This window comes from Pempheris klunzingeri, chromosome 13 (assembly GCF_042242105.1).
Source record: "Pempheris klunzingeri isolate RE-2024b chromosome 13, fPemKlu1.hap1, whole genome shotgun sequence".
Taxonomy (NCBI): Eukaryota; Metazoa; Chordata; class Actinopteri; order Acropomatiformes; family Pempheridae; genus Pempheris; species Pempheris klunzingeri.
The window spans coordinates 24,062,076-24,089,575 of NC_092024.1; the positions used below are offsets into that span (position 1 = coordinate 24,062,076).

The following is a 27,500-nucleotide window of genomic DNA, read 5'->3' on the forward strand; positions in this document are numbered from 1 at the left end:
AGATTAACAAGTTCAGAAAAATAAAAAATAAAATAAAACATTCCTTAACCTCCATAAATTTGCATTGTTTGACTTTATAATTGTAGTTTTTTTTCTCATAAATTTGTGATTTGTTTCTCACACATGCACCACTTTAATCTCTGAGAATATCTGAGCTGCTTTATGGCGAATTTATGACTTTAATCTCAGGAACTTTTTCTCAGACTCTTGACCCCTCACTGGGCTCCCTGATTTATTTTGACCTGCATTTTGACCCTTTAACACCTTTATAAATATAAAACAACAAATGTTTTCTCTTACTTTACATGAGCTCCTTCTTAATCTGTATTGTCAGCTGTCTCCTGTCCTAAACTGAGCCTTTAACTGCAGGACCGAACCAAAGCATCTTTCAGGAAGCGAATAAATGACTCCTGTTTGTAAAAGCAGCTTGATTAATGTCTTTCTATAACTGTAAAGACATTAATCATGGATTAGTTTCATGGGGGGGGGTATAACTGGTTGTGAATGTGTTTAGAAGAAGAAAAAAAAACCGTCTGCTGATTAAATAAATCTAATCCAGGTGGCATTACTTTTTCATTAATGAGCGTTTCTTCCAAAATATATTTAATATTTAATCAAACTCATAGAGGCGTGTGTGCAGACGTCCCACAGGGATCAATATCTACCCAGAAACCCTCCTGAAACTGAAGCTGAAGCTACAATAGCAACATCTCATGTGCTTTGTTTCACATTTAAAGGGGAACTTTTGATTTTTTTAACCAGCTTTGCGTCACTAGAGTGGGATCTTCTGTCTGCCCGCCATGACAAGAAAACTTTTTTTAATAGTTTAAAGCTGGAATCAGACAGTTTGGGGTGGGAGCCACATCCCAGAGTCGGGCACAGCCAACCGCATTGCATTCTGGTTGTTGTATTTTCTCTACTTTGTGAGTTGTCTGGGAACAACACCTGAAACACAGCAGGTGTTTCACATCAGACGTCTCGACCGGCAGAGTGAGAAACAGTATTTAATGTAAAGACTTTAACTCCATCTTTAATCCTCCGCTCCTCTCTTTTGTTTAGCCTCTAAAGTAAACACACCGTTTCTTCTCTACATCTGATCTTCACCTCGTTCACGTCCATCTGAAGGGTTAAACTCCTCCTCTGCTCCTCTGCAGCAGTGATCTCACGGCTGGAATCAATACGGGATCAGATGCCGTTTCATGTGGATTCTCCTGATCCACTGATTCCTCCTACATTTTATCAGGACATGAGGCCGTCTGTCGCTTTGCTACAATTAAACATCTAACATTTGTGTCTTGAAATCAGATTATTGAGCTCCAGGTGTGGACGTCTCTCCTCATGAGTCCCCCTCTCAGCCAGTAGATGGCAGTAGCTTTCCACCAACCAACGAGCACTCTTCCTCTTCCTCCCTCTCTCTCTCTCTCTCTCCCCCCATGTTGTTTTCCTCCTCCTCTTCCTCTTCTTCTTCTTCTTCTCTGTCCGTCCATCTGTGTGCTCTCACGAAGGGCAACCTGCCAGCGATGGAGACATACATGTTCAACTCTCTGCTGCCGTTTCTGACACCGTTCATCTCTTTCTTTTTCATCCCTCTCTCACTCTGTCACCTCTTCACCTCTTCTTCCTCCCTCTTCGTCTTATTTTCTGTCTCCTGTTGTCTCTTTCTATTCGTTTCTCTGTTTGTCCCTTTGTTTTTTTTTTTATATATATATCGTCCCTCTCTGTTTTCACTTTTCTCCCGCCCCGTCCTGCGTCTCTCTCTCTCTCTCCCTCTCTCTCCCCTCGTCTCTCTGTATTTACCCTAATGTGTGTTTACCTGTGACGTCCTGCGGGTCTCGCTTTTGTTCTCTTTCTGTCCTTGAATTAATTCATCTGGAATCAGCTCTGAAACACACCGTCCCCCCTCCTCCCCCCCGTTCCTCTCCACTCTTCTCTTATACTCTCATCCTCTCCTCCTTTCAATCTGTTGCTTTTACTCCCTTTTCCCTCCCCCCTCTCTCTCTCTCTCTCCCTGTTGCATGTCATCACCTGTTGGATTTCTTTCTAACCTTTTCTTCCTCTCTCCTCTCTCTTTCTCGTATTAGTCTTTTTTGTTCTCCTCCTCTAATTCTCTCCATCCTCTGCAGAGTGTGTGTTGTGTTTTGATGCGACTCCAGCCGGCTGTAGACAGCACGGTTTATTCATGCTATTATTTTTACTATTACTTTTTTGAAATCATCTGACTAAAATGTCTCTCTCTCTCTCCCTCCTTCCTTCTCTTCCTCTTCCTCTCTCCATCCCTCTACCTTTCTCTCGTCCCCAGTGGTTTGTGCAGCAGTTGGACGGGTTCATCTCGTGGCTGCAGGAGGCGCTCGACAGCACGGAAAACTGGACGCAGCCCAGACAGGAGCTGGACTGCCTGAGGGTGTACCTGGACACACACCTGGTGAGAACACACACACACACACACACATCAAGGCAACACACGCTTTTGTTCTTTTTCACTTGCAAAGACTTTAACATATAATACATCTAACCTCAACATTAAAAACCAAGTCTTAACAATCAGACGACCTCTGAAAGATGGTCCTCACTAAGATACACACATATAACACACACACACACACACACACTGTCAGAGCTCATGTACATTTAAGCGTAGACGTACATGAGTGCTGTGTACTATCACATGTCTGTACACACATTGTACACACGCTTGTATAAACACATATTTGCATACATGCATATGGATGTGCCCATGTGCCACTCACACACACCTGTGTGTGCCAGCTTTAACAGCACAGTGGCTTCACCTGCCTCTGCTCTCTGTTCGAAACTGTTGCTCCATCTAAAGGAGCACTTAAACCTGGGCCCTGCTTTTTTTTTTATATATATATTTTGGTGTCTAAATGAGTGCCAGGTACAAAAGTTCTCGTCATTTAGACATCAGAATATATAGAAAGAGGTGTTATATTCAGAGAACTCAGGTATTTAAGGGTTCTTCTTTAAACCAGCTGTGTGGATTCACCGTCACTCAGCTGATAACAAATCTTGTTCCTTTCGAAATAACGCTTCAGATTTAGATCTGATTTCCCCAAATCACTGCTGACACGTCTTCTGCACCACACGATCCGATCCGAACAACAACGTGCGAGCAAGTAAGAAGATGGAGAATCTTTTTTTTTTTTTTATTAACGATTGTGTTGACGACCGACGCTGAGCCGAACAGTAGAGCTGTTCAGAGTTCACAGGCTCAGATCTTACGTGGTCAGCGGTCGGAGCATCCTGCAAAACCTCAGAGCGGTGATGTTGCAGAGGGATGATGGGAAAATAACAATGAGCTGAGGGATAAACACACAAACACTGGAATGAGCACAGGCTGTCTCCCATTTCATCTTCGCTGCTTTTATCCTGATTTCTCTTGTTTAGGTCCAATTTGTTTTCATCTGCATCTCTTTGTCTTTCTGCTTTTGTTTCACTGCCTCTGCTCTCCCTTTCTCTCCCTTTCTCTCTCTCTCTCTCACCATTTTATCTGTTTATTTTCTGACCATCTGCCCCTCACTCGCTCCCCGTCTTTCTTCCCTTCCCTTCTTTTTTTTTTTCTTTTTTGTCCCTCTGTCTTCATTTGTTTATTCCACGAACAGGAAAAAAAATCAAATAACTCTTCCTGCGTTTCTCTAATTTACTCACACACACACACACACACACACACACACACACACACACACACACACATCCTCTAAGACAACTGAACACCTATAGATCAGTGAGTGAACACACACACAAACACACACACACACACAGGAGAAGCACTTTGGCAATTACTCACACTCTTTATGGCAAACATATGGGCGTCACACATGCAGACACACACACACACACACACACACACACACACACACAGAGCAGCACTCATCAAAAATGCATTCAAGAGTACAAGGAAATGAGATATGAACACACACACACGCACGGAAAGACAAACAAACAGATTGTATTTGCATATAAGCGTACAAATGCAAACATATATGCACAACAGTAGGCATGTGTTTTAGCTACACACACACACACACACACACACACACACACACACACACACACACACACACACACACACACACACACACACACACACACACACACACCAGAGGTGCTATTTGCATACATTTGCATGTTCCTAGACAGATTTCCAAATCAGCATCTCCATATCCGTCCCTGCAGAACAGCACCATGCACAAAGATCCACACTAACACACACACACACACACACACACTAAGTTATCTTATCTAGATATTTATTTCTGCTCCGTGTGTGTGTGTGTGTGTGTTTGTTTTTGGTTTGTTTACACGTGTCGACTTTGTTGTGGGTGCCAGCAGTGCTAACGTTAGCGGCGGTTAGCTTCAATTAGAATTCCCGGCTCCTAATTGGCGCGTCTCGTTAAATAAAGCAAAAGAGGATGAAAAAGCATTGCTAATAGGACTTTGAACTGCTACACTGTTGATAGCGTGTTAGCTAACTGACTCTGTGTGTGTGTGTGTGTGTCTGTGTCGATAGTCACACTTGCACTTTGTAGTTATTAGTGTGTGTTTGGGTGTATAATTGTGTGTGTGTGCGTTCTGTTGATTACTGCAGAGAGACAGGTTCTCTCTCTCTCTTTGTCTGCCTCTCTTCTCTTCTTCTGAGCTTTCTTTTTTTCCTCACGTTTCCCTCCCCGAGCCGGTCTCCGTCTAAATGTCTTCACGTTTTATTAATTTGGTTTCTGAGGACGTCTTTGAGGAGCTGGAACTGCTGAGTGCGTTACGATCACTGCCCGTGTTTTGTCCAATTCAGGAAGTGTGACGTTTTTTTTTATACTTTACTCAAGTCGAAGCTCCGAGTTCACGTCCTGCACACGATATGTTGTTTAGGTTTTGACGACTAGGACACAAAATCAACACGTCCCGTCCAGTGCTTGAAGTCACTCCCTGTCGTTTAACCCCAGCTTTAACAGCTCAGACATAACCTCCACATAAACACCGTCCTGTTCTCTACTAGGTAAAAGTATAGAAATAAAACATCTTGCTAGTTTGTCTCTTCATGCCGAGGTCACAATGTAATCCGTAGCTTATATCTTATGTATATTTATATATATTTATATATACAGTGGTTAACAAATGTCTCAGACCAGCTGTCATAAAAACGAGAAAGAACAAATATTTTAGAAATCTGTCAAAAACTTGTTTCTAATTAAACATTGTATTATTATTTATTAGGCAAATAACAAACTGGAACAACTAAATAGTCCTTATTCACATATTTTAACCAGAAATCTTAATATCTAGTTTGACCTCCCTGATTGTTTTCATGGACTTTTCCACCGTCTCTTTTGTTATTGAGCTCCAAATAGTTCCCAGCTGTTCCCACAGACTTGCTTTGGATTAAATTAGTGTGTGATCTATTTTTTAATCCAATAAATCCCAGATCTGTTCGATAGGATTCAAGTCTGGACTCTGACTTGTCCAGTCCATCAGTTCCTCTACTCCAGATTCCTTTTCAATCATTTCAGATCCATCATTGTGATTAAAGAGCTGCACATACTGGAGGGTTAACCATCACAGGAACTAAAGAAATAATCTGATCAGCAATACTGTTAATTTAGGGCAGGGGAGGCCAACACCTTCCACTGGGTGGAGGTCTGATACATCTGTTAAGCACTGTTTTTATATATATATATCTTATCTGGATAAAGGAAAAACACATTTTAAATAAGGTTTAAAAACTATTTGGTCACAGTTTTTCAAAAAAACATCCTCTCGACAAGGCGAAAGGTGGCTGAGCTATAAAAACTAGCAGCAGGGTCACTTCAGGACGCTCTAAAGGGACCATCAGTATGTGTGAGACCAGGGTCACGTGACCGCCGCCAGCAAGGCTACTGAAGAGCAGCTGATGACTGTCTTTGGCCGTCTCTTCAGCCTTGGAGAGCGTCCTGCTTTGATTCCTTTGGCGTGAGAGGCACCATGTTTATTGACGACTCTTGAGTTCCAATTAGAGTGAAGAATCAAGATAATGAGAATGCTCATCCATACAGTCCTCAATCAGACACCATTATCCTGATATGTGGCTCGCAAGGCCATTGGTTCCTGTATTTTTAAACCTGGTCCCTATTTGCAGGTGTTTTGGTGTCAAAACAGCTGGTAGGTACAAAATGTTATGGAATTGGTCCAGTAGATCACCTCAGCCGGGGGATCCTTTTGGTTTAACCACAAACAGCCGTTACATCGCTCTCTGCACACACACCAGACTCCATTCACAAAAACAGTGATTTTACCTCAAAGTACACAGGAGCTGCTGGTCTATCGCTGCCTCGAATGATTTGTTTGTTTGCGTCATTGTGTGTTACACAAATAGTGTGTTGGATCTGAATCAACTCTTTAAAACACCAAAGTCACACAATATGACAAACATGCTAATTAATTAATCCAGCCTTAAACCAGCACCTCCTGTGTTCTATGAGGTAGAATTACTGTTTTTGTGAATGGAGTCTGGTGGAGGCTCAGAGTGTTATTCTAAGTGTGTGACAGCATCATGGAAAGGATCCCTACAGAGAGAGACCTGGAAGATCCTTTTGGTTTAACCACAAACAGCACACACACCAGACTACATTCACAAAAACAGCAATTTTACCTATTCTGCATTATTACTGAAACGATCAGTCGCTGTTCAGTTGTTTAATACTGTGTTTTGTCGATCAGCTCATTGTTACAGCTCTACACACACCTCAAACAGCCAGTCGCTAGTTTGTTTCTGATGGGGACTATTTTCAGTGGCGGATTAATCCACTTGAGTGAGTGTTTGTTGCAGTATTCGTTGGATGGTGTGTGTGTTGGACTGAGTCAAAACTAAAACTACAGCGTGCGTGTGTGTGTGTGTGTGTTCATGGAGACGAAGGAACAAGTAACAGTGAGGCTCATTGATGTGTTTTTAACAGTTTTTGGACAACAATGGAGCTCCGTGGCACAGAGGAGTAAAATATATCAGGCTTTGATACGCGCTCACACAATACTTGTTAGGAGGATCAATTCAGTATTTGTTTTGGTCTTATCATGGGATTTGTTGACAATAAGAAAAATGTAGAACATCTCCAGACTTATCCTTTAATCGTGCTTTAGTTATGCAAAGTAGTTTATACAAATGTAATTTATAGAGACAGGGTTGCTTTTTGTTTCATTCTTCCTCTTATCTCTCTTTTTTTTTGTCTTTCTTTCCTTCTGTGTGTCTCTTTGTTTTTGGTTTTCTGTTTCTCACACACACACACACACACACACACACACACACACACACACACACACACACACACACTTAGTTACTTTCTCTTTCTCTATATTGCTCTCTGTTACACACACACAAACACACACAGCTCCAGGGCAGCAGTGGGTGGAGTGGAGCTGCTCTCCCAATTGAATATTTGGTCCAGCTGGTGTGTGTGTGTGTGTGTGTGTGTGTGTGTGTGTGTGTGTTTGTTTCTATATGTGTGTTTTAGGGCGTGTGGAGCAAATAAGCACAGGTCTTTCCGGAACCCCGGGGAGATCAGTGAGGCGAGAGGACGCAAACACACACACACTGAAACCACGCACACACAGGCTGCTCTTTGTAAGGCGCTGAGAGATGGCGGCCAATGAAAGGCCTATTGATTGGGTCTGATGGGCGATCCAGGCCTTTGAATCCCATTACCAGCAGCAACACACTATTGGTGGCAACATGAGGGGGAGAGAGAGAGAGAGAGAGGGAGATAAAGAGGTGAGAGAGGGATGGAGAGAGGTCTAAGACTGCCCTCCACAACGAACTGACTGAATCTGAAAATGCAGATTACGTGTGAAAACGGCCACACAAAGCACTTCAGCTCGTTTTGGTGAATCTCTCCATCCACAGCTGAGTCTCTTCTTCTTTCTGCTCTTCTCAAAAACAACACAAGTGTCGGTCACCGGCGACGTCTAGTCAGGAAACCTCTGCATCAATCCCAGATTCAGAGTACTGGGACAGCAGAATGCACCTGAGCATCTTAGTAAAAGTGGAGAAAAATAGCAGGATGAACTGTAGAACGATATGTAAAGAATACTCTAAGATAGTATGTGCAGTGGAAGAGAGGAGGAACACACACCAGGTGGAGGAGGAGGAGGAGGAGGAGGTTGTCCGGACCCAGACCTATTATCAATAAATTATAAGGGGATTTTAAACTTCTATTTTAACTGGTGCAGCTTTTCTAGTGTTTACATCAGATCAGGAAACGCACACTGACCAATCGCATCCGAGTTAAACCGTCCCACATGACGCTACGTGGGTTTGAGATTTATTGTGAAGCTGCTTGAGACTGTTGGAGAAAAAGGGACTGCTGTTGCCAAACTTTATTTTTGAACTTTATTTTAAGACGCACAGTTATTCAAAAACTATTTTATTTCTCTTTCTCTTATTTCTAAATGCAGCCTTTTTACTTATTGAGACAAGATGTTTACTTAACCCTTCACAGTCTGGGGTAAAACGGCGTTTTTCCCATTCAGTTTACCTTTTTCTTGTCTTTCTTTGTGTCTTTCTTTTCAGCACAACCTCACCTATGTGATTCTACAAGTATTTATTTATTCTGACATAATATATGGACACACTGGATGTAAAAGTGCAAAAGAAACACAAAATTCGAGCAGGAACTAGTTGGATCTTTGGAGGAGCGGGGGTCTGCGGACACCTCCTCTCGTTCGTCTTCACGTGCAGCATCCTCTTCATCCTCTGAAAGGAGTCTTCCTCAGAATCAGAACGTTCTTCCCCAGATTCAGCATCTTCTAACTCGTAGAAGAGCTGTAGTGAGCGACTTCGGCTCTTCATAACTTTAGTCTTAATAGGCCGATCGACAAAATTCAAACACTTGTAAAAAGTTTGAAGTGTCCGCTTTCCAACAGTCTTTGAATGGAGCACCTGCGTGCTTGTGTCACAGCTTTACGTTTTCAAACGTGCGACATGTGACTTTGAGTCTGAACGTGTGCAGCAGTAACAGTGAGTGGTGCAGCTGTAAATACAATCAGTGCTTGTAGTGAGACATTATATGCAGAATCCAGTCATGGGAGAGGTATGTACAGGTATATAAAGCATACGGTAGGTGAGGTGTGAGCAGTATGAGCTGTATGTGAGCATATGTGGTGTAAGAGCTTCACCGCGGTGTTCATCGGTAGGAGGAAGGTGTAATATGATCACATTCTTCAGCGGTGTGAGGGATTAGCAGTTATTACAACACAGCTAATAGCCTCGACGTCCACTGTATTACTCTGACATTTCGGAGGTGGCCTCGCTCGCTGTCTTACCGGGAGTTTGACGGAGGGTTGATGTGTCTCAGTGGACGGGCAGGCTGAACGAGGAGCAGGCCTCCTGGTCTTATTTAGATCAGAGGCTGACATTCAGTTTCACTATTTAGATCACGTGACTGCGAAGGAATTATAGTAACAGCAGGTCAGTTTTGATATATTTTGGTATATATATTTCTTTATTTTTAACGTAACTGATGGGACAGGAGTGAAAATCTACTCCTGTGTCGTCCTCTAATTTAGAAATGTCTTCTTACAGGCGAGCTAACGTTCGCTGCTGGTAAACCTCCTTCAGATGATTCTTTTCAAAGTCGGACTTCATGTGAGACCTGCTGCTTTACTCTTGTAGCTCTGCGTGCAGTCACCAGGGCTGATGTTGAGCTAGCAGTGAGCGGACAGCTAAAACTAAAGCTACAGGTCGACTACAGTAAATGAATTTGTCCATACGTTGATTAAAGAAAGCTGGAAAACATCTTTGTTGTCGTGTAATTACAGCCTCATGTGGACGTTGTTTAAGATGTAGGAGGAGAGAGAGAAAGAAAGAAAGAGGCAGAATTTGGAAGTACAAATGATGGACGAAGAAGAGCAGGAGATGGAGTCAAGAATTATACTAAAGAGGAGAAAAGAGAGGGGGTGAAATGAAGGGATGAGTTGAAGCTAATTGAGGAAAGAGAGGAAGAAAAGGAAGCCAGGTGAGAAAGAGAGAGATGAGGGGAAGGAAAAGAGAAGAGAGGAAAGACGAGTGTGTTTTATTGCTTAATATTACATCTATGCAGGAAAAGACACACACACACACACACACACACACACACACACCTCGGGGAGTACCCCTATAGTTTCTCTCAGCTCGGTCTGAATGGAGACAATTTGATCATCATTATTACAAAGACTCTTTGATCAGATCATGTCTCATCAACCCGAGTGTGTGTGTGTGTGTGTGTGTGTGTGTGTGTGTGTGTGTGTGTGTGTGTGTGTGTGTGTGTGTGTGTGTGTGTGTGTGTGTGTGTGTGTGTGTGTGTGTGTGTGTGTGTGTGTGTGTGTGTGTGTGTGTGTGTGTGTGTGTGTGTGTGTGTGTGTGTGTGTGTGTCAATGTCAAACCTCAATGTCATCTCAGCATCAGCGCTACACACCTCTTAGTGCCTTGCTAATATGCTAATGCTAAGAGCTAAATAATATTAGGTAGGCCTACCCAGCGCTCCGGGCTAATATGCTAATGCTAACAGGTAATCTGATCACTCAGGCTTTGAAGCGGCTCGTCTGTCGGCCTGCTGCGTGGATATTAATCAGAGCGAGGAGTGAGAACGGTTCAGGCCGCCTTCTTCACCTACTTCACTTCACTTCACTGATGATGACTGGTAACCTGGAGACTAGACTCAACCACCAGTTATACTTGAAGTACTGCAACAAGCTGACTTTAAAGATGTCAGCGGAGAGCTTCACTGACGTTAGGATCGATGCTGAGCTGCTGATTCCTGTGCACAGCTGCTACTCTGCTTATTTCAGGTCTTCGTTAATCAGAGCGAGGAGTGAGAATGGTTCAGGCCGCTGCTGCTGCCGCCTTCTTCACCACTGAACCAGTTAGGTTAACATCATTAACTGTGGCAGGGAGGACACTGATGATGGTTGGTTACCTGTAGACTAGACTCAACCAGCTGCTGATTCCTGTGCACAGCTGCTACTCTGCTTATTTCAGGCCATCGGCACCTCATCGTCCTCTTTGAACTGGTCAGTTTTGCTAATTCAGGGTCATGGAGTTTCTGTAAAGTCTTATTCCAGACAGGGAAAGTCTGGGAATACAATAAATCATAAGGGCAAGTCATGAAAATCAGGGAGTTTTGTGCATCTTATTAAAAAAATAGAAGCGTTTATTTGCCAAAACAGTATTTTTCTTTGTTGGATTGTTCCACCAGCATCCTGGTTGGTTGTGGTTCCATGAAACCTGGAGGATTTTTATCATTGCATGGCATTTTATATTCATAGGTCATGAAAATTCATCTTTTTAAGCCATTAAAAGTCACGGAAAAGTCAAGAAGCTTTACATTTGACTTGGAGAGGGGAACTTGAATTGTGTTTTTTAACCAGTCAGTGTTGTTTTTAGTCTTAATGAAGGATTAAACCGGGATCTTTAAGCCTGTTTAAGTTGTTTTTGTGCTTAAACTAAACCATAACTGGCATCCCGTCGTCTCAGGGCCGGAGCGAAACTTTCTGGGACTGTCCCTTTATGAGAGGTGGAGGTGGAGCCCCACAGTGACCTCTTAAAGAAGCCAATCTGTCGAGTTAAAATGGCGTCCTGAAGCGCTTTCTGATGTCACCGATGGGCCGTCCCGTCCACCCGTCCATCATCCTCCGTCCTCCTGTCTGTCTGAGACATTATTCTTCGATAACGTACTCGAAGATTTTATAATAGAATAAAATCCAAGCTGATGTGTGATCCTCCGTGGTGTTTTATTTACGCCACTCATCACCGTTGAGTAGATTTTATCACACCAAAACAGCCATTTTACGACAGCCGGCATTTATTTAATCTTTATTTAGTCAGGCAGTCCCATGGAGATCGAGATCTGTTTAATAGGAGGACGAGCAGCGTCACACGGAGAAAGGAAGTTACTCAATAACACAATAAACAGAACTGAGGAGGCAGAACCCACGAGGACATCAGGTCAGAAGGTTTTCAGATCTCCAAGGGGAATGATTGGCTCACGTTTAAGGAGAAGAGTGCAGATAATTCCACTTAAAAGGTGAATAACACCTAAAAGCAGCTCTGCCAGTGTTACATAGGTATTTACTTTATTTACTTTGGGACGGTTTGAGCCAGACTTCTCTCCTCCAAACGTCCGTTGACACAGCTGATCGGTCTCAGTGCAGACAAATGTCATGTGAGTTTTGTAGCAGTACTGTTTTTCTTTTTCTGGGTTCAAACCTGCACGCAGAAACACACAAAATGTCCTTTTGCTGGTTTGACTCCTGTCTTTTCTTTCTGTCACACCCACTCCCCGTCTCCCCCTTTGTCTGTCTCCCCCCCCGTCTGTCTGTGACACATAAATACATACACAGAGCCCCTTATTACCGCCTGCTGTCTGACGTGCATAAAGGCATGCTCTGCATGCCTTATCATCATGTGATTGATGGCTGGCTGTTCTACTCTTATCGATTCTATGCTCTCCATATATTAAACGGAGGAAACGGAGCCGAATCGCTCGTGGAATAAGGCGCTGAAATACGATCGCTCTCCGATAGCCCGGCTAATCTGCACAACCTAATTCATTTCTAACACCAGCGGCCCTATCCCAGAGACGCAGACAGTCACGCTGTGTTTTCTGTTGCGCTGATAAATGTACTTTATGTTTATTAGCTGTGAGGTTTTTCACCAGCTTATCTGGAAATTATGTGGGGCAGAGTGGCCGCCGAGTCTGTAAAATTACTCAATCAGCCGTGAGATTTGAAGTAATTTACGACGTTTGCAGGGCAGTAATGATCGCAGAATGCACACAGTCGTGTTTTATTTGGATAATATTGATATATGAATGTGTTTTTGGGCATTGTGAAGAGATATAACCGATGGTTGGCTTTTCAAAGTGATATTTTATTGTTTATCTGTGAAATGTAATATGTAAGGGAGCGGCGTCGCTGCTATCTGCTCACATCGGTTACAGCTGGTTTAGGAGATGTGAGGCTCTCTCTCTCTTGAGGGGAACAACTAGTCTGCTGTAACTCAAAGCTTCCAGCGCTGTCAGGTGGAGGGTCCAAGCCCAACACAGGCAACCTTTTCATTTCCCTCCCTCCCCAAATCATCAGCTTTAGGAGTTTCGACTCTCATCCAGAGTCTCATCTTTCACCGTCGAAACCTCGAGCCTCAAACTGTGATTGGACAAACAGACGTCTGTGATGCATCAGATGATTCCCACTTCCCGCTTCTGCGTGGGTTCTTATCTCAGCTGTTTGCTCACATCAAACATGATCACGTGACCGTTTGACACGGCATATCCAGACGTTTACGGCTGTACGGGAGCGTCACACAGCAGGATTCAGACATGTGCTGTGAACAGGAGATAGTGCTGCTGTGTGTGAGCGTTAGAGGACGACACCCTGCTCCGTCTTTTTACATTTTAAAGACAATCAGCAGATGAATCAGTCATTAGTTTTTCCTAAACTTCCTGCCACTTCCCGCTGGCTGTGCAGTGTGTGTGTGTGTGTGTGTGTGTGTGTGTGTGTGTGTGTGTGTGCGCGCCTCGTCCCATCTGTCTCCACTCTGTGTATCCTGCTCCATAAATATTGGTGGTGTGGAGGTCTGACCTTGTCGTGTGTTTGACGGATGCCGTCGTCCGTCTATCCCTCACCGCAGACGGAGGCCTGTCTCGGTGGAGCGGCGACGAGCTTTGACTGTTCTCAAGTGTTCTCCACACTGTTGTCCCTCCGTGGCGTCCGGTAGCTTCTTCTGACTCTGTCTTAGGTTTGTTCTGGCATATTTTATTAAAATAGATTCATCGGGGTTAAACAGCTGAGAGCTCCTTCAGCTTCTGTCCTGATCCTCTTCTCGTTCTGACGACTTGTCTTCACTTCAGGTCTTTCATACAAACTGCAGTACAATACAAAAATGCATTGAGCTGTTGAGATCAATACATCCGAATACATCACACACGCACGCACGCACACACACACACACACACACACACACACACGCGCGCGCGCGCACACAGCAGAGTCTTGAGAGCGTTGTGTGTGTGTGTGAGTGTGTGTGTGTGTAGCATTTCCCTTAGCAGCACAGCAGGATGTCAGAAGTGGTTAAGTCAAGAGGACCGAGTACCTTGAGGGACACACACACACACACACACACACACACACACACACACACACACACACACACTCTCACACTCACACACACACACTCTCACACACACACACACACACACACAGAGCTCAGAAAAGGCTGTGATGGTGTTCATAGATCTGACTGGAGTGTTTTGCAACACCGCCTCAGGCTGCTCTCTGCCTCCATCCATCCATCCATCCTCCCTCTACCTCTTCTTCATGTCATCCCTCCTTCCTCCTCTCCTTTCCTCTTCCTCTCTCCTCTTCCTCTTCCTCTTCCTCTCTTCTCCATTGAAGTGGAGTCATATCCCTTCTTACATTTCTTAACATATAATCTCATTTTACTACAAATGGGCTTTTCTTCACGCTCCTGTCAGCAATAACAACATTAAACATCGTCTCAACAAAGTCTGGCGGTCAACAAACCCCAGCAGAGAGATGATCAGACAGTTTTTATAATGTAAAGCACTGAAATGTTGCTAATAATCCCTCCGTGCACCCATAAAAGTGTCCAACCTGTGATGGATGCTAACAAAGGACAGTTTGGGCAACGACTCCACTGTTCAGTGTTTGTTTTCCAGCCTGATCTGTGTTGAGCCGCTCTGGTCGTGTGACGGATTTATCTCTTGAAGTGAGCAGGAAGATTCGTGGAGACTGAAGATGATCTTTGTGTTTCAGAGCTTCAAGCTAAACGTGGACAGTCGCAGCACTCTGAAGGAGAGCATAATGGAGGAAGGCAGGGCGCTGCTCTCTGTCATCACCTCCCACCAATCAGGTGTGTTCTCCCTCTCTCACACACACTAACACACACTAACACACACACACACACACACACACACAGGTGGCCGTAACCGAGCCCAACTCTGTTCCTTGCATTATTAATATTTGGATTAACAGAGTGACCTTCAGAGAGGAGAGCTCATATGAATGTAGCCGAAAGAGAGCCTGAAGAGATAAAGACAAAGAACGAGACGGAGAGAGCAGAGATAATAAAAAAAAATAAAATAAAATAACACAGGGAGAGAAGCCAGTGGGCAGAAACTGACTGACTGACTGGCTGGGGAAGAAACATTCACTATAATTTTATGTTTGCAGACAGAGGGAGAGAGAGAGTCAGATGTTTACGTCAAGGTTCGTGTTGGTAGGAAACAGGAAAAGAAGAGTTAAAACCTTCAAGGTCTCCATCTTTCATTCCCACATCCGCTACACGTCCTCGGCAGAGAATCATCAACGTGTGACGGTTAAATTTAGGCATTTGAACGCAGGCTGAAGAGCCTCCTGGTGGCCAACAGGGGGCGACTGTAGTGGTGCAAACACTTTAGACGTTTATGGTCTCATAATATCTGAGTGAAGAACAGTTGGTTTCTTATTATCTATTTCATATTAGACGACCTCATCTGAGTTTAGTTTGACAGTTGGATTGAAGTGTTTCTTCTTCTCTCTCTCTCTCTCCATCCTGTTTCTTCCCGCTGGTTTATCTCGATGTCTCTCGCCCTCCAGGTCTGAAGGATATCCTCCATATGGTCTCCAGCCAATGGGATCAGCTCCAGCGGCAGATCCGGCGCCAACATGGCTGGATGCTCCGCGCCCTCCGCTGCATCCAGGCCCGCCTCCTCTACACCGGCCAATCGCACGAGCTCTTCGCACCCTCGGGGGACCCGTCGGCCAATCGGCAGGCTCCGTGCCCGGCGGACGGCCTCGAGGTAAGAAACTAGAAACTAGCGGTGGTTTTTATTTTCAGTTTAGCTTTGAATCTCTGTGTTTTTCTGTTCATCTGTTTTTTATTTGTTTTTTTTTTACATTTATATCCTTCCATTTCCTCTCTGGTTGATCCCTGTTATCCCTCTCTCTTTCTCTCACACACACACTCACTCACGCACAGTTAAATCAATCACACACACTCGGTTCTTTATAAATGTCTTTTTAATGTTTGTATTGGCTGCCAATTAACATCCTGATTGGTTTCTCATTTCTAATTGGCTGCTGGTTAATTTGAGGGACTTGGTTAATTAGATGTAATCTCCTTTTCTGTCTCTGTCATTCATATGTTGTCACTACAGCAGCTTCTCTGTGTGTGTGTGTGTGTGTGTGTGTGTGTGTGTGTGTGTGTGTGTGTGTGTGTGTGTGTGTGTTTAGAAATCCTCCATCAGTCATCTGTGGCCTTGAAAGAACAGATATTATTCTCCTCTTCCACTTCCTTCCAACCCCAGTAAGATTCAGTGAAAACCGGCAGATGTTTGCATCTTTCCCACCATTTTAGCAGCAGAAGCAGACGAATGTGAAACAAAGGTCCAAAAAAAATAAATAAATAATACAGATAAAGAAAATAAAATACCAAAGATGTAACAAGACCCGTGACAGCTTGAGGTTATCTATATCTTCTCCTTCAGCTGAGCCGGACGTCCTCAGGCGTTCAAAACTGTGATTCAGTCTGATTCAAATCAGCGCAGTGACAAACATGCCTGAGAGCAGTGTGCAGTAATGGTGGAGACAGACCTGCTCCCACTGACGTCCTCACGCCCTTTTCTCTTCCTGAACAAAACAGTCGACGCCACAAAAAACATGTCAAAGTTTTGACCGGAGGCCTGCGTCAGGTCTCCGTTACTGTATCAACCACTAGTAGTTCAGTAATTCAGGTCTTTTCTTTCCCCCATTATCTCCTCTCTCTGTTGTTTTAACTTTCTTATTCCCTCCCTGAGGTGTTTGTTTGGTTCCTCTTGTTCTTCCACCTTCACTCTTTTCTTGTCTTCATCTATTTAATGTTAACTCATTCCTTCCCTGCATCCTGCTTTTCTATTTTAAACCTATTTTCTAGTGATGGGTCGTGATACTTAAATATTTGAATATTCGTTAAATTATTTAAAAAAAAAAGTCTATTACGACAATCATTTTGTTCTGAGAAGTATATTCTCCTTCACTTTTACTGGTGCCTGTTAGTCCACTGGTCTGGAGGAGCACATTGATCCAGGGTGCAGTCTGTTCCATCCATCTGATCTTCCTGCGACCGAACATTAGCTCGAAGCAGCTGTTAGCTATTAGCCGCGTTAGCTTAGCTCTGGTGTCTCCCCTCTTCCCGCAGTGATTGCCCCCCCCCTCCCTCTGTGGTGTTTGGGCCGGGTGGACGGAAGAATTAACGTCCACTTTCATCCAAATGCTTCTGTCCAACGTGTTTCACTGTGACTGGCTATCGAATAGATTTTGGCTTGAAGTGCACATCCCTGCTATTTTCCTCCTTCTCATTTAATCAGTGTAATTTTCTTTTCTCTTTCACACTCCTATTTCCTATTTGCTTGTCCTCTTTTTGTCTTCCACTTCTTTCTGGTCATCCTCTCCTCCTCCTCCTCCTCCTCCTCTAGCAGACCTGACTCTGGTTGTTTTCAGATTGTTTAGTTGCAATTAGAGCTGCAGCAGTCTGATCACTGTGATCAGTCAACAGTGACAGCCATTAGCAAGCTACCACCCCTGTGCATGTGTGTGTGTGTGTGTGTGTGTGTGTGTGTGTGCACATCTTATAGTGAAAGTGTGTTTTTGTATGTGTGTGTGTCCATTAGCTGCTTGGCCGCAGCACATTAACAGTCCATTCATTATCTGTGTGAATCTCCCTCTGCACTCAAAGCTTTGATCCGTAAAACCTCCAAACAACAAACTGAGGTGTGAACCTGCTGAATTATTTCTGTTCGCTGCTCGTACTTCTGTGATACTTTGAATTATTCAGCTCACGTCTGTTCTGGGCAGCTGAACAATGAACCTAAACTAACAGTCGGGTACAAAACCTGCAAGATCCTCCTTCTGTGGGAGCCAACATGGCCGCCAGTGGTTTCAGGGGTAACCACAGCTATCGAAGACGCCGACGTGGCTCTGTTACTACCTCCGCTGCCGCCTCTGAGGGGGAAGAACGATGTCGAGGATTAATGACGCAGAGCTCCCTCGCTGACAACAGGGGCTCAAAACAAGTCCGAGTCAGGATTAAAGTCACCCAGAACAAGTTAATGTCAACGTCTTAACATGCAAGGAACGGTTCAAGATGGATCCTAGTTGGGACTCAAGTCATTTGAGACGAGTCCAAGATGAAACTTTAGTGAACATCAGTGTTTTCAGAGTCTCAGTGTGACTGAAACACGTCCAGTGAGTCTGATGAGTTTACCTGCAGCTATGAAATCTATAAAAAAATGTTCTTGTCGACACATTTACACACTTTGAGTCTTTGAGGAGAGAAGAATCCAACTATCACAGGTTTGCAGATTTCTTTAATGGTGTAAAATACACGTTCAGTCCATCATGTCTTGTGTAATAATGTGGTTAAAACATCGTTTGTGTCGTCACATGAACTGAAACACGGAGGCCTTCTCTGACTTCCTGTCTGTCGTTTGTGCAGCTACATGAATGTTCAGGCAGAGAACCACACAGATTATTAACAGATAGTTGCAAATTTACTAAAAGAAAGAACCAGCATCAGCTTCAGCATCAGTATATATATATATAAGTATGTGTTTAAAAAGCAATTATGGGAAGAGGACAGTAAAGAGCACAGTAGTGCAAAGATGCTGGAATAAATATGGGATGATTATGTGCAGGTAGGTGAGGGAGGAGGTGACAGGAGGTGTTTACGGCCTGCTTGCTTCTCTGTCGACGAAGATGAGATGTTAAAGAGTGAACACGCAGCGTCCCGCTCACTGCTTTTATTCAAACACCTTTTTAACCCACAAGGAAGCGCCGTCTTTCCCCCCGTGAGGCTCCGTCTTTCCCCCCGTGAGGCTCCGTCTTTCCCCCCGTGAGGCTCCATCTTTCCCCCCGTGAGGTTCCGTCTTGGAGAAAAAAAAAGCACCAATTTGTGCCGTAAAAGATCCCTGAATGTGGCTTCACCGCGTGTTCATTATCTGCTAGTGCTCTTTAATGACAATCAGATGCATGGCCTAATTACTGCCACAGACACCGAGGTGGGGAGCGGCGGTGGGGGGGGCAGCCTGCAAGGTCAACCAAGGGCATCATGTTTATGTGTGTGTGTGTGTGTGTGTGTGTGTGTTTATGGACCTCTGTGAAAAATACAATACAAGAATGACCAAGGGCAGAGGGTAGGCAAACACACTGCTGTTCATTTCTGTGTGTGTGTATTTTCTGTGCAGTATCTATTAGCATCTGTGTGTGTGTGTGTGTGTGTGTGTGTGTGTGTGTTTAAATGAACGTAACCTTGACTAAAGGGCAAAATAAAGGGCAAATTGGAATAAATTTATCAAATTATGAAGCCTCGTACAATATTTATAAGCAGCGGATCCACTATTCATTACAAAAGATTAAATACCAACTTGTATCAATAATTCATCCTCTTAATCTTCATTTTTAGTGCAATTAAGAGCAGAGGCAAATGACATATTTCACACCCGGCTCTCAGATAGTTAGCTTGTAATCTAGCCAATGTGACTGCAGCTCTGCGGGCGGCTGCTCAATATATAACATGTTTGAACACATTTATCTAAATACAATATCAGCAGCGATTAATAACGTTACAATCATTACATACAAATGTATTAAATGCTTCTGAGGGTGAAACGTTGTGGAGACAAATATACAATTAGTTATTTGCTAGTTATTTACATTACGTCATGTTGTTATGTGATATTGATCATATTTAGTGTCATGGTGCAGTTCTACATGATGATGACATTAGTGTTTTTAATAATCTTTAAACTTGGCTGGCTTCAAACAAGCAGCAACCAAAGTAATAAAGGCAACTATAGGACTGATAATAGGAATCTGATCAATAATGATCAATATGGTAACAGAGGAAAACAAGACGATAGTTGATATATTGATAAAAATAATAAAAAAAAAAGTCTTCAATAGCTTTTTACAGAGCTTTTGGCCACACCACATGGTCTTCATCAGGGGCTGGAGCTTGCTCAGTTGTCATGGAGATGAGCGTGTTGACACACAAGCTGGCCATCTGCTTCCAGGACATGTGACGTCCACTTTTATTCCGGAGCTTTCATCTGCATCTCACAGTCTTCTTCGGCAAATACAGTTACAATTCAAAGCCCCCTCCAAACAAAAAAGACAAAAACAACTTTACGTCCAGGTCGTCTTCATCTTTCCACCTCCGCCCCTCTGTTAATTCACCGCTGACATGGTCGCTGTGGCAACAACAGGTGTGGCGTGAGGTCATTAATTTATGCAAAGTCTTAACGAGTCTCCAATGAGTAATCGTGTGTGTGTGTGTTGCTGTTAACATGTCGCTGACAAGGTGTCACGTTATTTTTCATCCCTCCTTCTTTTCACTTCCTTCCTTCTCCAGTTTTTTTATTACGACATGAAGACGAATAGACAGACAGACAGAGAGGCAGAGAGACAGACAGGTAGACAGACAGACAGGCAGACATATCCGTCCCTGTCTTCTTACTTTTCTTTTCTCTGTGCACTCCTCCATCCCTTCTCTTCTTTCCTCCCATATAATTATAATTAATTTGTTTTTCTCTCAATCCATCCCTCCATTTTCTTCTTTGGGCATCAATGTTTCCTTCCTTCTCTCCTCCATCCATCCATCTTCTGTCCATCCATCCATCCATCTTCTGTCCATCCATCTTCTGTCCATCCATCCATCCATCTTTACACCCTTTCTTTCTCTAGTCATCTTTCCTTGCTCCCTGCTATCCCTCCATCATTTATCACCCCTCTCCCATCTCCCTGTCTTCTTGTCTGTCCTTTATGCATCTATGTCTTCCTCCTCTCACCGACTCTTTCTTGTCTTCTTCTTATCTGTCCCGTCCCTCTCATCCCTCTTCCCCTCTCATCCTCACCTCCTCCATCCATCCCTCCATCCTGCTATCTGTCCCTCTTCTACACGCTCCCTCCAGTTTAAACCCCCGTAGACCTTTTTATGGTCCTCTCTCATCTTCTATCTTACTGTGCACCCCCCCTCCACACACTCCCATCTCTTTATTTATCCTCCATCGCTCCATCTTCCAGCTCTTCCCCCATTCCCTAACCCTCCCTCCTCCCTCTGTCTCTCCGTCCGTCCGTCCGTCCGTCTGGAGAAGGGCGATTCATGTAAATGTCAAGAAATATCAGAGCCGGGGTGGTGGGATTAGGCGACGAGGAGAAGATACACTGATACCAGCAAATATAACGCTCCGACAAGATGGCCAGCACCGGGGATTAGGACACACACACTCTCTCACACACACACACACACACACACACACACACAGCCAGAGGTGTGTGTGTGTGTGTGTGCGTGTGTGTGTGTGAATATTGTGTTGTGTGTCGCTGCATTTTAAAGATTTGTTGTGCGTGTGTGAAGATTCTCAAGTGACATCTGTAGTGTTTTTTTGCATATTGAAGATGAAAGTAAAGGTTGAGTGTGTCTTCTGTGTGTGTGTGTGTGTGTGTGTGTGTGTGAGTGTGTGTTTTGGCAGGGTGAGTGAGCACAGAAAGAGGGAGAGCGACAGGTAGAAAGGTGTTTAATACGAGTGTGAATGCAGTGTAATATTTAACAGCTTAGTGGGATTTGTCTGTCACATTACAGGGGATTGGACTGAGTCTGGTCACACACACACACACACACACACACACACACACACACACACACACACACACACACTGAAAAGGTGAGTGGATGTGTTCAGTGACAGTTTCTGAATATGAATCTTTTTGTACAGTTACAGGTGATTATTTTTACCAAACTGCTGCCCTGAGTTTGTTTCGGTGGGACTTCAGGAGTTTAAAATTCTACATTTTAGAAAATATAAAATATCAGAAAGCTGTGAAAACATTAAGTATTCAGTAGTTCCTGTCTTTGAAACAACACGTAGACCCTCAAGTAAGGGAACTACAGATCAAATTAAAAGGTTAAAGGAATAAACACACAAAGAAAAATCATGGAGCAACTTTAATATGTTTGGTGATTTAATATTCCTGGATATTTGTGTCCCTGCTCTTTTACTGAAAGAAGCTTACGGGGAAACTTCTGATGGGTAATTCTGTGATTATGAAGGGCCTGCCCCTCTGTCTGAACACAGCGTCTCATGGTAAAAGTAAAATCTACAGACAGAGGGCGCACCTAAACTCTCCCTGCAGCTCGGACTGTTTCATGCACTTATTTTTCTAGTGAATACCAAAAAGAAGCATGAACACTGGTGCCGTGGTCCGAGACGTGTGATGCACTCGTCCGTGTTTCCCTGCTGCACAACAAAAAGTAAAATGCCAAAGTAAAGTGATTAAAAAAAAATAGATAAATAAGGTAGCATTTCTTAAATCAGACTGGAGAAGAGCAAAGCTGTGTGGAAGGCTTAGAGATCTCCATGTGATCCTGGAAGAGGATGAAAAGAAAATCCACTTCAAAATGCTTTTAAATAACATTTTCATCCCTCTTTGGATTTTGATGCATGTTTCTTGTATCTTCATCTACTTGAGGTGAGTTTGATTCGCCCGAGCAACAAACTCCATCCCGACGTAACACGAACACTATCAAGTGAAGCTCACTGTATATTTTCTGTATCTAATTTCCCTTTTTTCAAGAGTCTGGAAGTCTGGAACGTACCAATTTCCCGTGGGGAGCGGGGGGGGGACGGGGGGGGACGGGGGGTGGGTGATGAAGTTGGGGCGTGTCGTGCAGGGTGAGGTGGAAGAGAGGTGATGGGTCGAGATTAGACCATGTTCCTTTGGACACGGGGGACACAAATCCTGTTAGAGAGCTGAACCAAACAGCCCTGAGCGCGCACACACACACACACACACACACACACTAACACACACACACACACACACACACACACACTCACACACTAAAACATGCATACATCAAAATACAGTGTGTGTGTGTGTTAGAGAGAGAGAGAGAGACATTTTCAGGTAAGAAGTAACCTCCCAGGTGGCACTTCACACAGAGTTAAATAACGACTAGTGTGTGTGTGTGTGTGTGTGTGTGTGTGTGTGTGTGTGTGCGCTTGTACATTTGTGATTGTGACTGTTGGCACTTGTATGGGGACTCTGACTGTGTGTGTGTGTGTGTGTGTGTGTGTGTGTGTGTGTGTGTGTGTGCGTCTTATCAGTGTGGCTGGTGGAGACAGCTTGTTGGCCTCAGGCCTCTATTTCACCCTACAGACCACACAGAGAAGGAGGGAGGGAGGGAGGGGGGGAGGGGGTGACAGAGGTGGAGTCGAGGGGGGAGGGAGGGAGGGAGGGAGGAAGGTGAGGATGGGTGAAGGGGGGGGAGGGGGTGACAGAGGTGGAGTCGAGGGGGGAGGGAGGGAGGGAGGAAGGTGAGGATGGGTGAAGAGAGGAGGAATCGAGGTAAGAGAATGGAGGAGCAAAGTGACGACAGTCCAACATCCAAAATATCCAAACTCCGTCCCGACCAAGCAGCAGGGCTGCATGGTCGGTGGTCAGGGTGGTGTTTTTATGTAGCGCTTTTCAAATTACAGGCGTAGACTCAATGTGCTTCAAAATAAAAGCCTCCAAAACATCTTACATGGCAAAAACATGTGAGATAAAAGGTTTTAGATCTATAAAACATAATAAGATGCAGTGAGAAGGTTTCACAGTGAACTCAGAATAAGATAAGAAGGTGTTATTATTATTTTTATTACTATAATATATAATAAATCACAGGAGTCACCAGTTAACCACACAGTTTGAAGAAGACTGTAGTAGCAGACTGTAGTTCATGTGGTCCTGTTCCTGATTTAGCCGATAACATCGTCAAATAAAGTCACTGCAAATATGTAAAAACTTTAACTCACAAAACAGTTCAGTCCTGATTCGGAGCTGCTTTGGCAAATTATTATTATATAAACACAATTTTTTAGGAGACGGGGTTGAAATTTCAGAAAATATGATTCATTCAAAACATTAGACATTTAAATTTTAACATTTCTGTAATGACTTCATTCGGGGGAAAAGCTGAAATTACTTTTTGGTTGTTGTAAATTCATCTTCCACATATTTTGTTCAATTAATCTTTCAGGAAAAACGTCCGTCGCAGGTTTTTAAAGTCTCGTTTCGTCCAAAGATGCTCAGGTCACAGTGACGTTATTAACAATCAGAACTGTTTAAGTAAAACTTCCTGTCGATCGATTAATCGACCGCTCACTTCAGAACGGGATTTCATATTGTTGGCAGCTAAATTTCCAGGAGCGTCAGTGAACGCACCACAAAGGAGGCTCTTTGCAACAGTTCCTCTTTTCAGTTTGAGGTTTGAGGCTCAGATGACATGAAGAGCAGCGAGAACACAAGGACAGGAAGAATAAAAACAGAAAAGATAAGATGGGGAAGGAGGGGGAAGGAGAGAAGTGGGAGAAAGAAGAGTGCAGGGAGTGGAGGAGGAGGAGGAAGAGAGAGGTGAATGTGATAGAGATCCGGGCCGGTTGACTGTGAGCGTGCAGATTGAAGCATCCTGAACATGCAGAGCGGCTCTTCTCCCCCTCTGAGTGATTTAAATATTGACCTCAGGTTATTACGAGCTTTTTAAATCAAATTACCGAGTGTTGGACTCCTGCCTGATACCTGATAGAGCCAATCAGACGGCTCGTCCCGCTCCTGGAGCTCCACCACACAGCACTTTACATAAATTAAGATTAAAGTTGGGAAGTTTGGGGAGTTAGTCGAACCACGCAGCGACACTCTATCAAGATAATTTGTGCTAAAAAAAAATCTTAGTGTTGGTGTTAATCCCTGGTTTAAGATCGGCAAAGCTGCATTTCCAGGTCGTTTAAAAGTGATAAACCTAAAAGTGTTTGCAGCTGGAGGGGTTTTATGTTGCGCAGCAGCAGTGAGTGTCACACCAACACTGTGGCTTTCCTCCTTAAGATAAATCAAAAGATGAAAGTTTGCAGGATCGGGAATATATGCATTAAGTTTCAGGATGTTTAACATATTGAACTGTGATATTCCCCCACAAAGTTATGTGGAGAACAAACAATCCCAGAGCTGCATCATCGTTGACTCTGTGCATCAGTTTCTAACTCTGACGTTTGGAGACGTCGGGACGAGAAATTTAAAATAAATAGCAAAACTCAGCCCTCCTCATATTTCACCCTTCAGTGGGTCAGTGGTTTGGTGCATTAAAAGAAGATTTAATACAATTTTTAAACACAAAACTTCAATAAAAAGCTTTTGCTCTGAAGAGTGACACCATTTTACATCTGTAGTTAATCGTTAAAGTTGATGTAAAGGTGACAATCAATCATCTTCAACCCATCAGTTCTGCCAGAATTAGTCTGTTTTGGTGTTTTTTTAGGCTTTTGGTACTAATAGTTATCCAAACTTTACTCTGATTCTGGAATAAATAAACAAAATGAGCGTCTGTTGGATAAAATCAAGTGAAATATTCTTGTTATCTGCACATACGTTGCCTTTAATGAATCAAAATGACAGGACGATGTTGGATTTCGTTGCCTGAAGCGGTCGACTTTATTTCAGATATTCCTCTTAAGATGAGAGAGAATCAGAGAAACATAAAACAGATGATAATACCAGGCAGTAAGAATATAAAACAGTCATCACAAGTCTATTTATTTACTTTATCCAGTCTGTATTTCCCACATAAGAGCTTGACGTGCGTTCACACACATTACCGTGTGATGGAGTCCACGTCTGCAGCGTTTGAAGGAATAAATGTTTCACATGTCGGCCGTTAGAGAGGTTTTAAACCTTTAAAATATTTGGATTACATTAAGTTTTTAATGGAGGACAAATATTAAAGTGGCTGATGTCGGTGCAGCGGTTTGTTCAAGTCGGCCGCTGATGTTTTTGAGTTCAATTTGGCCTTTTTGGATGAATGTTCTAATAATGGAAATATATTCTGACCAGATAACTCATTACTTTTGTTAACTCCAACTTTTCTGCTGTTGCTGGATTATCAGCCGGATCCCATTTAACCATTCAAAGTCTTTAAATTCACTTTCCCGCTGACGCCTGGTCCCCGCCGGCTGGGCGTGGGTTCATAATGAAGTGAGTGTGAACATGTTTTGTGTAAACGACGCGTCAGTTTCCCCATTAAGCTCTTAAAAAGTCTGACTTTGGGCTGCTGTTGTCCTCACATCCAGCCGCTCCTGGAGCCAATTGAGTATAAATGACGCTATAATTGATGTTTTAGCCGAACAAAGTGGAGCACATCGAGGTTCTTAAAACTGTTTTCTGACCTTTTTGCATCAGAGCCTGCGTGATATTGAAAGCTGATGATGTTAATTATCACCAATAATCTGCTGCGGCTCATGGAAATGACTGAAATCAGCCTGAATTAATGCTCCTCTGAACACATGCGGTCAGTGAATCCATCTTTGTTTTTTATTTAATCCAAAAGTTGTTGAGACACAAAGTGAAAAGTGTCTCACACGCCCTGCTCCCCTCCCTCCCACCTGCAACATCTATAACAGCCAAATGAAATATGCAAATAATCGCCGCCGATCCCAATAAGAAATAATTAACGCTGTCTGCTCTCCGTGGCAGCAGGTATTAGCATGCCAAAGCACTCCAAAATGTAATTTATAAAGTGAGTTTAGAAAAAAAAAAACCACGGAGCTCTTTCTGTGTCTTTGCCAACGGCAATCTGACGTTTCTAATGCACTCTGAGAGAGGGAATAAATTGATAGTGGTGGCAGCGGACTTTTTCTGTTTTAATTTTCCATTCCTGATATTTTCAAATATTTAATTACGCGGATGGTAAAAGTGAATATTTAAAGTGGGTGTTTTTCTTTTTCCTCTTTTCTTTTCTTTTTTTTTTTTTTTTTTTGGAAGCCACATAGGGGTTTGTGTCACATTACCTTGTTAAACACGGATATGGTGGCGGTGATTATTAGAGGAGGCAGTTGAGTTTGATGAAAGTTGCAGGAAAGTGGTGGCGTCAGCAGCCGAGCGGTCGGTTAACGAGCAGACGCCTGGAGAGGCAAGAAATGAGTTTACTTCCTTCAGCTCGGCTGAAGTTTTGACTGACTGGTGGAAAAGATTTGGGATGTTTCTCCTCCAGCTTTCTGTCGCTGGTTTAGTGCAGCGGTGACGCCTGATGTGTGTGTGTGTGTGTGTGTGTGTGTGTGTGTGTGTGTGTGTGTGTCCTGCTGTTAATGGCCGTCCGTCCATCCATAAGTTTCATCAGTGAAGCTGCAGAAAGTTTGACTTTCCTTTCCTTCAGTGAAATAAGCAGAAATCAGGTGTCATCACATTTGAGTGGCGTTTATCGATATCAGGGGGGTCAAACTCAATCAAAGAAGGGGCCAATATTTAAAACAGGGTCTAAGTCATGGGCATTTAGTCAAGAGTCTAAAAGTGACTCTTTTATTATAGTATATAATATAATGATATATATTTTATTCAGAAATGTGAATTTAAACAGACAAACTTCAACAACTTCTCCTCAATTTTTCTCTTTTATACTGGATCCTGATGTTTTGTCTCACAGTGTC

At 43.4% G+C, this 27,500-nt stretch overlaps 1 protein-coding gene across 1 annotated transcript in view; it reads left to right on the forward strand.

Moving 5' to 3' along the window:
* The window catches only part of akap6 (A kinase (PRKA) anchor protein 6), a 163,022-nt gene that overhangs the window by 33,190 nt on the left and 102,332 nt on the right, over positions 1-27,500 (forward strand). The window contains exons 10-12 of the mRNA XM_070842964.1: positions 2,300-2,422; positions 14,788-14,884; positions 15,610-15,812. Coding sequence (XP_070699065.1) covers positions 2,300-2,422; positions 14,788-14,884; positions 15,610-15,812 — 423 coding nt within the window. The remainder of the gene's footprint in view (positions 1-2,299; positions 2,423-14,787; positions 14,885-15,609; positions 15,813-27,500) is intronic.